The 12,038-nt window shown below is 48.5% G+C and overlaps 1 protein-coding gene across 2 annotated transcripts in view; it reads left to right on the top strand.

Annotated features, from left to right (window-relative positions):
- KIAA1614 (KIAA1614 ortholog) overlaps positions 1-8,839 on the top strand; it is a 54,462-nt gene extending 45,623 nt beyond the window's left edge. For both annotated transcript variants that reach the window (XM_064276560.1, XM_064276559.1), the window contains one exon: positions 1,430-8,839. In XM_064276560.1, coding sequence (XP_064132630.1) covers positions 1,430-1,623 — 194 coding nt within the window. In that variant the 3' untranslated portion in view covers positions 1,624-8,839. The remainder of the gene's footprint in view (positions 1-1,429) is intronic.
- Positions 8,840-12,038: the final 3,199 nt, after the last annotated feature.

The following is a 12,038-nucleotide window of genomic DNA, read 5'->3' as shown; positions in this document are numbered from 1 at the left end:
TCCATGGGTGATCCTGCTGGTATCTGAACACTGGTGGCATAGCTTTCAGCATCACAGCAACACACAGGCCCCCACAGTAAGACAAACTGACAGACACGTGGGGGAGTTCAATGGTTAGAGTTCAAATATTTAAACTTTAGGCTTTTACCTTTAACAAAAGGTCTCAGGAGTGAGGCTTAACCACAGCTCAAACTTGGTGGAGGTCCCTTGTAGCTAGGGTCTGAGGTCGGCAGCGGTGGAGAGAGTCTCAGCAGGTTCTCAGGGTTTGCCTCTTCCTTCTCTCAGATAGTGAGCAAAATTTAGAGTTTATATGTGAAATTGTCACCTTGGCTCCATATGACAAGGGCCAGTGTGACATCAAGTACTAGTATGTTATGTCTTTTCTCCAGGGTTAGAGATTAGCCAAATGGTGCATCTTTTCTTCAAGGTTAAATATTAGGGAGGTGGTTTGGACTTATGTCTCAAGGCTAGTTTATAAATATTAACTGTGTCTTCGTTTATCACAGTTAAGTCAACTTAACTTAAAGGTTGTTTACCACATTCTTCACATGCTTCTATGTTTCTCTTTCAGTTCAGAAATTTTCTAAACTTTCTCATGACTTACTGGTTTCTAATGACTTACATAATTAATGTTAACCTCACAAAGGCAGATATGTTTCTAAATTCATATTATGAGTGCTTAGACATATGTATTTTGATAGCATAATAGTGACTTATATCTTATGGGATTAGAGAGCATTATAGAAACATACAGAAGAAGAACAGTGAGCAAAGGGCTTTAAAAATAAGGGTTATAAAAAAAAAAAAAATAAGGGTTACAATTTTTTTTTTCTCCCCGGCTTTTTCCCAGATGCTTCCAAATCCCAAGTGAGGAACCATATTTGAGTAAGACTGAAGTCCCAGTTAGTCTTAGGCAATACTATGACACAAACCAGGTCTGGATCAGGGCCCAGCCACTTTCACTACTTCGATGGCATCTTACGACCCCCCTCCCCCGGCCTTTATGCTACCTCTGGCCTCCTTGAGGGCAGCAACTGGATCTTATCTGTAGATCCAAGGCACCAAGTAGGTATTTTTCTCAATTCATGTTTAAAAAGTATTTTCTTTCCTTTTTGGCAATAAAAACTCATCTCAGAAAAGATAAGCCTAGCTTATTCCCACAGAGGTATTTGCACTAGACGCATTTCCATTTTCAAAGAGGAGGTGGAGAAATGAAGTTATCCCATGGAGGTGGATACACTATATGTGTGTATGAAAACAGCTGTGGTTGTGAGACAGAATGAGAGGTTTGTGTGGGGGTGCAGAAGTGCCCTGTCCGAGCTTCCTCCCCCACATACATACAAACAGTGCCAACCTGGTCAGCATTCCACAGATATGCATATCTCTGGTTTGGATTTCATTTGCTAAATTCTCCTGTTTTCCTCTGCAGGGATCTACGTGCAGGAGATGGCTGATGCGAGCACGGCCAAGCTGTACTCGGGGCTGCTGGGGGTGGGCGATGAGCTCCTGGAGGTGAACGGGGCCAAGGTGGCAGGGCTGGGCTTGGCCCACATTAAGGAGCTCCTGGCCCACGCAGAGAGCTTATCGGTCCGTGTGCTGAGGCAGAGGCCTGTCCCACGGTGATCAGAGGGGCTGTTGCTCTCACTGTCACCACGCAGAAGCCCTGAACTCCCCCAATGGGGAAGGCTGGGAATGTGCTGCACAGAGCTGCTTTGTTGATGGAAAACACAGATCACGGTGGCATCTAGCCCCTTGGGCTATGGCAGGCTTCCGTGATGGACACTCTAGGGAGAGGCAGGGAGCCTGTTTGTGTATTTTGTTTAAGGCTATTAATCTATGCAAAACTGGGGAAAGAAAATATGGGCCCCTTTCTGTGTCAGTGGTCGTGTCAGTATCTTTGCTTTGTTGGCAGGAGGAGAGATTCAGTGAATCCTTTGGTGGGTCTCAGAGAGCTGGCCTCGCTTCCTGGGTGCCATCCCGCTCTGTCAGAGGCTCTGCCAGCCCCCAGCATTCCAGAACCAAAGAAAGTGCTTGGCCACATTTCTCCCTACTACCATTTTTTGCTCTTTATCTAGAACTGGGCAGTGTCCTGCACGGCCTTGCAGCATTGACCATACATTCCAAAACCAAAAATTGGGGCGTATGTTGTGACAGAGTTGTACACGGCTCCTGGGTATAAGGACATCTGAGAGATGTTACTCAGTAGCCAGAATATTTAAGAATTTTGGGGAAATTTTGATTATAAGTTCGGAGGGAAAAAAATGAAACTGGCTAATTTCAGGGAAAGGCATCTGTGGCAGCCACACTCCAGCCAGAGGGATGGCCAGCCCAGCCCCATGCCACCCTCTGCTTCTGCCCAGGTGGAGAGTCTTTGAGTTCTGTTGAGCTTGGAGACAGAGCTGCAGCTGGTGCCAGGCTGCCCCGGTCACATGCTCTGCCAGACCTCCCTGTTGGCAGCTGTGGGTGGGCAGACAGGCAGGCAGGCAGCGGTGAGGCCCAGTGAGCAGAAAGCACGGGCTCTTACTCTGGGCTTCGACACTGACCAGAAAATTGGAACATGGAGTGGATGACCATGTGTCAGTTTTAAATTATTAAACAGCCAAGCTGAAGCTTCTCCCACTGAGTTGCAAAATCTGGGCCACTCACTCACTTCACCTCCACTAGCCATGAGCAGGGGCTGGGATGGGGTGGAAGTGGGGCACAGGCACTATCAGCGGGCTGTGCTGGGTGTGATGGAGGGGAAGGCCAGGGAGGCCCTCAGGGTTAGGTTTATAGCCAGTATAGATGCAGAAGCCTCCGGAGATACTTGTTTGCCTGGAAGAGGCGCCCTTGGTGAGGTGTGCTTCTGAGCAGGAGAGAAGGGTGCACCAGAGGGTGGGGTGGTGGAGCAGGCAGCCCCAGGGCTGTTTTAGAACTTGGCGGGGTGCAGGCTGTGGTAAAGCACAAGCATTCAGCCCAGTCAGTTAAAATGAATGTCATGGGCAGCTTTCAACAGGCAAGGCAGTTACTGAAGGACATGTCTGGCCTGAGGAAAAGGCGATGGCATGTGTCGGGGAGAGGCAATGCTGCAGAGAGAGTGTGTGTGTGTGTGTGTGTGTGTGTGTGTGTGTGTGTGTTGGGGGGGTGAGTGCTCTCTGGTTCCAGAGAGCCAGTTAAAATCTTTATTCCCATTACTGCTCTAGAAGCTGGGGGATGAGAGAGGGGTGCCTAGAGCCCCACAGCACAGCAGGATGGGGAGGCTGGGGTTGGCCTGGGGTAGGGGGGTGAAGGAGGAATGGGGGTGGCTCTAGGAGGTGAACAGAGGGGCCAGTGGAACAAGTGCTTGGGGCTTCAGGCTCTAAAGAGGACACTGGGCCCCCCAAAGTGTAGACATGGCCCCACAGCAGGAAACTAGAAGTGGGAGGAAACCCAAGCAGCTCCTGTACATCAATTGCTGACCTTAAGGTCATGGATCTCTAGAGAAATTTCATGTTGAAAACGCTTCAGGGGGTGAAGGACACCTGTTTTCTCTGTATGGAAAACACACCTTGATTCACAGCCCCAGCTGGGAGGAAATGAAAGTGCGGTGCTAGGGCTGGGAGGGGGCAGGGAAAGGTCTCTAAGGAGTGTTAAGCACTTGCATCTATTACCTGCCAGGTGCTGGGCCAGGCTCTTGACACCTCTCATTTAGTCCTTAAAATAGTTCTATGAGATAGATCCGGAAACCCTGGTGGCCTAGTGGTTAAGAGTTATGGCTGCTAACCAAAAGGTCCACAGTTTGAATCTACCAGGTGCTCCTTGTAAACCCCTGTGGGGCAGTTCTACTTTGTCCTGTAGGTTCACTATGAGTCGGAATTGACTCTACGGCAATGCGGTTTTTTTTGTTGTTGTTTTAAATGAGGTAGGTTCTGCTTATTGACTTCATTTTCATAGATGAAGTTCCAGGACAATGACAGCATGTTCAAACCCGGCCCCTCTGACTTCTGACTCAGGGGGCCCACTCTTCCCACTGCAGCCTCTCCCTCCCTCCCCCCAGGGCAGTGGAGGCTCCCCCAGCCTCTGGACTGTAGGATAGACCAACCTGGCTCTAATTCCAACGGGGCAGAAGGCACCCTTTCCATGCATTCCAGCTCCTCTCTGGGATAAAGTAAAACGGGGTCCCTGAGGTGTGCGGGAGGGAGCTCTGTTTCCTCCAGTCTTCTGTTTGACCCCACCCCCACCTACATCTGCTGATCTAGAAGCTTGCCCACTCTGCATCACACACGGGACCATCACAGCCTTCCTACTTAAAAAAAGATCTAGTTTACTAACTCTAACCAGACCCTGTGCCCCGAGACGGCCGCGGCTGCAACCAGGATGTGACTGCATGCAGCGGCCTTCCCGCCCCGGTTCCGCCCCGCGTCCTCCGGAGAGCAGCTTTTCTCCCGCGCTCAAGCCGCCTGCAAGTCAGGACGGCAGGGCATGGGGTGGCCGAGTGTGCACCCTCCAGCTCCCCACCCGCTGCGCCTTCCCTGCCAGGGGGCCGCCAGGAGGCAGGGGGCGCCTTTTCCCGCCTCGGGGACGTCGCGGCCTTCACGCCAAGGCCACTTCGTGGCGAGAGGCCGGGGGTGGGGAAGGGGGGAGAGCAGTGGGGGGCGTTGGCTGGAGCCTGAGGTTTCACAGAGGGTGGGCTTTAGACACTCACCGAGCAACCCAAACGCGAACATAGGCTTCTGTGCCAGAGCCCAGATGAAGACGACCCTGACTCTGCTTTCCAGGAACGCAAGGTTAGGCAGACGAGGGGGAGACTGACAGACTCGGTAACGGCTCGGTGACGGCGGTTTGCTCAAAGGCGATGGTGGAGGCGCTGGAAGAGCGAGGCTGGAGCCTCCCGGAGGCTAAGCTGGAGTTGGCAGGAGGGATGGGAGGAGAAAACGAGGCAATCCCGGGCCAGCACTGGTCCCAGGCACCGCTAGAATTTTGGAAATCAAGGTTATTCTGGGAAATTGGGGGTACAGTAGCTGTGCCCTCCTTCCTGTTCTGCCTGCTCCACAAATAATCCAAAATTGTGTTAGGCACACTAAGGACACAGTCTTGAATCGTTGCAGCAACTCTGTGAGGGAGGGATTACTATTTCCCCGTTACAAACGAGGAATCCCAGGCTCAGGTTAAACCGCTTATCCAGGGTCACAACAGCAAATAATTAATAGAGGCAGGATTTGAACCTAGCCCTCTGCAACTCCAGCTGGGCCTCCTTCCACCATCCTGGGGCCCATCTGTAGATCTCCTCATTCAGAGGCCCTCCAGCACTCCCCTCCCTGCCCCACATGGACTGTGGGTCAGAGCAGCAGCCCAGCACAGAGGGTACTTACTGCCTGGGTGACTTGGACCTGTTGGGAGGCCAGGCTGTGCCTGCCCACCTCTAACTTCCATGAGGGCTGGAGTTGGGGGGGAAAGAGGGCCTTAAGTTCCATTTTCCATGGGGTTGGAGCTCCCCACCTTCCCACTGGGTGGGGGAGAAGGGCAGGCAGACCATGCCTTTCCAGAGAAGCGTTTGCAAATTGCAGTTACAACACAGTCATAAAATCAGTTTTAGGAGTCAAGACCAGTACTGATATACACATACACACACACACATACCAAAACCCATTCTGTGGAGTGGATTCTGACACATAGTGACCCCAAGTGTTACTGAGTAGAGCTGCTCCACAGGGTTTTCATGACTATAATCATTATGGAAGCAGATCTCCAGGCCTCTCTTCCACAGAGTGGATGAGTGAGTTTGAACCAACAACCTTTTGGTTAGTAGTCCAGTACATAAACCCCTTGCCGTTGAGTTGATTCTGACTCATAGTGACCCTATAGGACAAAGTAAAACTGCCCCATAGGGTTTCCAAGGAGTTCCTGGTGGATTCGAACTGCCGACCTTTTGGACAGCAGCTGTAGCTCTTAACCACTATACCACCAGGGTTTCCATACAAAGCAAGGGTAGGTTTTGTTCGGGAAATGTTTATTTCAGGTGTGTGTGTGAGTGTCTCCTGAGTTATAAAGTCTTCCTACTGCCCTGGCTCTGGAGGAAGGCAGAAGAAAATGCCTTCTGGGCCAAGGCTGGAGAGGCTGCTTCAGGCTCCCCCGTGGTGCCTGCGCTCCACCTGGCTCCACCAGGCTGACCTCCTCAGTCTTGGTCTGGGGCTCTCCAGTGTGGACTGAAGAAACCTTCCCCAGCTTGGGGGTGGGGCCGAGGAGGGGACAGCATGGAGCAAGCGCTGAATAACAGCTGGTCTGGGTGTGTCTGACCTCTGAGGAGAAGAGGCATCCTCGTGCCTGTGATCTTAGGTCACCAAGAAAAGGCCCATGACCCACCAACAGAGTGCAGTAACGTGACTGGATTTCCCGGTTCTCCAAACTGGCCTCTGGGCGCTCCCTTCCCACAGGGCAGCAGGATTCCTGCGCAGGTATTTGTTGGCAGGAGCTGTGGTTGGTTCCCCAACCCTTCATTCACCCACTCATTCCTTTATGCTTATTTATGTGCCTTTGCTGGAGTGCCCTTCCCCCAGGCCACCCTGACCCCCTGGTGGCTCTCACAAATCTTAGAGGGAGCTGCTCTGGGAAGCATGCCAGACTTAGGCCCTGCCCCTTTGCCCCCACAGAATCTTGTACCACTGGCTCTTTATTGTGGCTCTTTTCATGTAGAATTGCTTGCTTATCCTCTACCAAACTTACTTGGCCACAATGGAACTTCCCTAACCCTTCTGCCCAGGCTATTTTCCACCACCAATCTCTAGGCTGCTTCTGGAGCTTTTCAAAAGGCTCTATGAAGTTTCCCTTGTTCCCATAGAGCCAAAGCACCTGCTTAGAAATGGCAACAGCCTTCCTTGGCAAGCAGAGCTGCCCAGCTTTCTCAGGCTGTGGGTTTAGCCAGGTCAGAGTGCTGGACTGGGAGGAAGGGCCACTGGGATTGGCTCTGAGACTCTGCCCATGGGAGCCAGGGCTTAACAGCTGTCCTGCCAGTCCTGGAGGGTATCCAGGCTTTCCTGTGGTTGCTGGCCTGCCTGCCAGCCTGCCTTTGTCTTGTCCTTCTGTAAACCGGACTCACTCTCCTACTCATACAAACTGCCGTCAGGGGTCTGGCCAGGTGCCGGGTGCTAGGTAAAAGCCCAGCCTGCCCTTGGGATGCCCACATCCCCAGGGTGGAGACAACTCTGAAAAAAAATGACAAACCAGTGGGCCAAGGGCTATGAGGGAAGCCTGGAGGAAAGAGGCCCCGCTCTGCCTGGTGAGAGAAAGGTTTTCCAGAAGAGCTAGCAGCCTTTTCTGAGTTTATACACGAAGGGGCTTAACTCACTCACTCTTTGCACATTTCCATCCAGATAAACAACAAAAGCTACAAAACATTTTCTATAAGGTGGGCCTGCCTGAGCTCCTTACATCTACAACAGGCTTATAAAGTTTAAAACATGGTCAAGTCTAAGGCAATTGGTATCCATGGTTTTATCTTATGCACTTCTAGGAGTTATTCTACCACCAACTTGTATAGCTTTTTTGATCCTTCAGCCCCGCTCCTCAGCTTTACCAGTTCTCAGATTGGAGAGATGGCTTAGTGAAACATCTGCCTGCCACCACTGACATCATTTACCTGTAAGGGAAACCTCATAATGGTCCAGTCTGACCTGGGTTCCAGTTCTAACTACCACTTTAAGAAAAAAACCAAACTCATTGCTGTCAAGTTGATTCCGACTCAGCAACCCTATAGGAGAGAGTAGAACTGCCCCATAGAGTTTCCAAGGAGCACCTGGTAGACTCGAACTGCCGACCTTTTCGTTAGCAGCAGTAGCACTTAACCACTACACCACCAGTGTTTCTAGCTGTTATTGTCGGGTGCCGTCGAGTTGATTCTGACTCACAGTGACCCTACAGGACAGAGCAGAACTGACTCATCAGGTTTCCTAAGCTGTAATCTTTATGGGAGCAGATCACCGGGTCTTTTCTCCCTCTGAGCAACTGATGGATTCGAATTGCCAACCTTCTAGTTAACAGCAGAGTGCTAAAGCATTTGGACACTGGGCCTCCTTTTACTAGCTGTATCCTTGGGCAAATTCCTTAATTGCCCCATGCCTCAGGTTTCATGTGTAAAATAGGCCTCAACAGCATTTCTTTCATTGAGTTGTGAGAACTATGTGAAAACAATGTTTGCTCCCCACTGTGTCCCTACTGCTTTGGTCAAAGACCTGCCCAGCAATTCAGAAATTCTCATCAAATATTGGCTACAAGTATTAGCTACAAGGTTGTGTATCACTATGATGTGATCAGTTCCACGATGAGATTTGATATAATGTGATCATCTCCATGATGGGATCTGCTGTGAGTAGCCAATCAGTTGAAAGGAAGTTTCTTTGAGCATGTGGCCTGCATCGAGTTAAGTGGACATTCTGGCTAGCCTTGGCTCGTGGGCTTTTGCTCTCTCTGGATCCTGTAGCTGGCTCCTGCTCATCTGACATCCGGTTCTTGGGACTTGAGCTAGCAGCTTCCCTGCAGTGCTTGCCGATCTTGGGATTCCTCGATCTTTGCAGCCTGTGAGCAACAGCTCTATTCTCTGACCTGCTGATCTTGGGTTCACCAGCCCCTGAGGCTACGAGTCAGGAGAAGCCTCTATCCTGACCCACGGACTTGGGACTTCCAGCCTCTACAACTGTGTGAGCCATTTTCTTGAAATAAATCTCTATATATATTTACAGGCTTTATTGGTTTTGCTTCTCTAGAGAACCTAGCCTACAACAGCTACTATTTAGATGACAAAATTTGGGATGTTTGCTCCCAGAAGAGTTGCTGACCCCTTCCCAAAGACCAGCCAATCTTAATGTGAACTTTTGTGCATAGAGACAGAAAGCATAATGGTGTGTGTAGGGAGATGGGCAAGAGAAAGGGGGTAGGGAGGGATTGAGACAGGGAATACCAATTCAAAGTCAAAGAGGCTGGATTTGGGAGTATACATCCAAGGTGGCTTTTGGAGACCATCAGTCTGTCTCTGACTAGTGTATTTGTGATGATGTTTGTGTTCAGGCTTTGCCTGCACCTGCACCAAACAAACTGCTACTTCACTCTCTATCAGCACTTTGGGAGGAAGGATCCCTTTAAAGCCAGACAGTTGACACTGTGGAGGTGCCAAGAACGTGCCTTACTGATTTAAAAACTGTCTCTGGGACAATGAACCATTTTGACAGCATGGGAGGGTTTACCTGTGAATCTCATTTTTGCCTCAGGTCTTGCCTTTCAACATCTTTTTAAAAATAATTTTATTTATTTTGTTGAGAATATACACAGCAAAACTCGTGCCTATTCAACAGTTTCTACATGTACCATTCAGTGACACTGATTACATTCTTTGAGTTGTGTAACCATTCTGACCCTCCTTTTCTGAGTTGTTCCTCCAACATTAACATAAATTCCCTGCCCCCTAAGGCTGAGGAATTTTTTTTAGATATTGTGTTTTCAATGAAAGTTTACAAAGCAAATTAGGCTCCCATTTGACAATTCTACACAACTTGTTTAATGACCTTTCATTTTTCACGTGTCAACATTCTCTTTACTTATATTCTGGTTGTTCCATTTCCAGTACTCTAGTTTCCCTGCTCCCTTATCTTCTCATCTTTGTTTTAGAGTAAATGTTGACCTTTTGGTCTCATATAGATGTTTTTTAATGGACTACCATACTCATGGGTAATATCCTTTATTTTGTGTGCCAATCTGTTATTTTGCTAAAAGATGACCTCGGAATAAATAGTTTTGGTTCAGGGTTTAAAGGGGATTTTAGGGCAATAGTCTCAGGGAGTCATCTAGTCTCAACTGGCTCAGTACATCTAGACTTTTTAAGAATTTGAGTTCTGACCCACATTTTTTTCCTGTGTTATCAGGGTTCACCTTCTGTGGCCCTGATCAGAATGGTTGGTAATGGTAGCTGGGCACCATCTAGTTTTTCTAGTCTCAGCGTAGATGATGCCATGGCTCATGTAGGCTATTAGCCCTGTAGACTAGTTTCTTCTCTGGCACTTTGGTTTCCTTCTCTCTGTTTTGCTCCTGATGAGTAGAGACCAATAATGTATCTTAGATGGCTGCTCACAAGCCTTTAAGACCCCAGATGCTACTCACTATAAGGCAGAACATGAACTTTGTGAACTGTATTATGCCAATTGATTGAGTTGTCCCATGAGACTAAGGTCCTAAGTCTTTAAACCCAGAAAACTCATCTCACAAGGTATTTGGTTATGTCTGAGAAGAATCTGTAACTTTGTCATCTATAAATATATATGCATGCACACACATTTATATGTACAGGTACATATAGACGCACTGGGTTAACTATGCGCACATATGTACATACCTGTACTTACTATGCTCCCATATGCCTATACACCTACATATGTGACCATACACTCGTATTTTGGTTCTTGGTGTTGTTGCCAAATTATAAATGTCATATTCTTTAGGACAAACATCCTTTTCACTTGTGCACTTCTTAGTGGCATCGTTTACTTTGGTCAAGCTGTGTTTATTACACATGTGCCTTTTAACATTTTCAACAAGAGTTTTATGTAAGAATTACAGCCAGTGGGGACCTCTTGAATGACAGCAAAATGCTCTTTTCCTGCCCAGCAAAGCCACGAGTAGAATCAAAGGCGCTGAGCAACTAATGGAACAAGAGCCCTATAGCTTTGTAGACGCAAGACCGTTCCCTTTGTCCCAGACACATAGCTCACAGGTACCCTTTGGGGTAGGGGGAGGTGATAGGCTTTTATCCAGGAACGAAATGGTCCATTTCTTCCTCCTAAACCCTTTCTTCCTTAAATATTAAGCATAACTCAAACACTCATTCTTCTAGCAATGCTGGTGAGTACATATATTTAGCTTTATGCCTTCTAGCTATTATAACTGCTTGGCAGTAATCAAGCTGAGGATTCAGGGAGCACTGATATGCCAGTTTCTGTGCGAGGCACTGTGAGCACAATAAGTAGCTTCGCCACTTCCTAGCCATGTAACCTTGAGAAAGTTACTTCTCTGTGTCTCAGTTTCCTCTTCTGCAAATTTCAGATGCTGGATGAGGAAATTTCCTAACTTCAGTCATTTTAAATAGTAGATGAGTTAATACAGATAAAGCATTTAGAGGGTCCCTGGCACATAAACCAAACCAAACCCACTGCCATCGAGTTTATTCCAGCTCATAGAGACCCTATAGGACAGAGTAGAACTGATCCATAGGGTTTCCTAGGCTGTAATCTTTATGGAAGCAGACTGCCACATCTTTCTCCAGTAGGGTAACTGGTGGGTTTGAACCGCTGACCTTTCAGTTAGCAGCCAGATGCTTAACCACTCCACCACCAGGCACAAAGAAGGTGCTCAATTCATATTAGCAAGGATGATGGTGGCAGATGAAATGATTAAGATTCCCACCCTTAAGGGGCTTGTGTAGCCTCAGCCCACATAGAATTTAGGGCAGGCTCTTTCAACCATGAATTCAGTCAGCCAATATTCTTGTTTGCCTGCTGTGGGGTAAAGATTTTAGCTTTACCCAAAGTATTTGGTCTTTGCCCTGGCTTCCTGATAAATAACCTCTAAACCCTTGGGATTTCCCCAGTGATTGAAGTGTCTCTGATGAGGCAGCCAGCCCCCACCTGAGGGTTTATGCTAATGACTGATTCTCAGGTGGCGGATGGCCAGGCCAGAAAGACTGTTCTGAGTGATATCAGCTGATCTCAGGGGAGGGGGGCTTAATTCAATCAACCATGCCTATGAAATGAGACCCCAATAAAGGCTCTGGATACTGAAGCTCCATGGGCTTCCTGGATGGTGAAAGACATCAATGCAGAGGAGAGGGTAGCATGTCCTTTAGAACATGGAAACTCCAAGCTGAGAACCCTCCCAGACCTTGTCCTTTGTGTCTCTTCATTTGTGTCCTTTTTGCTCTAATAAAACTGTCATCTTTTAAGTACAGCGCTTTCCTGAATTCTGAGACACTTTTGCGAACTCGACTTGCAAACCCAAGCCAGGGGATCAGAAGCGAGGGGCACCTGGGGACTCAAGCTTAT

The sequence above is a fragment of the Loxodonta africana genome, chromosome 25 (assembly GCF_030014295.1).
Source record: "Loxodonta africana isolate mLoxAfr1 chromosome 25, mLoxAfr1.hap2, whole genome shotgun sequence".
Classification (NCBI taxonomy): domain Eukaryota; kingdom Metazoa; phylum Chordata; class Mammalia; order Proboscidea; family Elephantidae; genus Loxodonta; species Loxodonta africana.
This window is presented reverse-complemented; position numbering and strand designations above follow the sequence as displayed.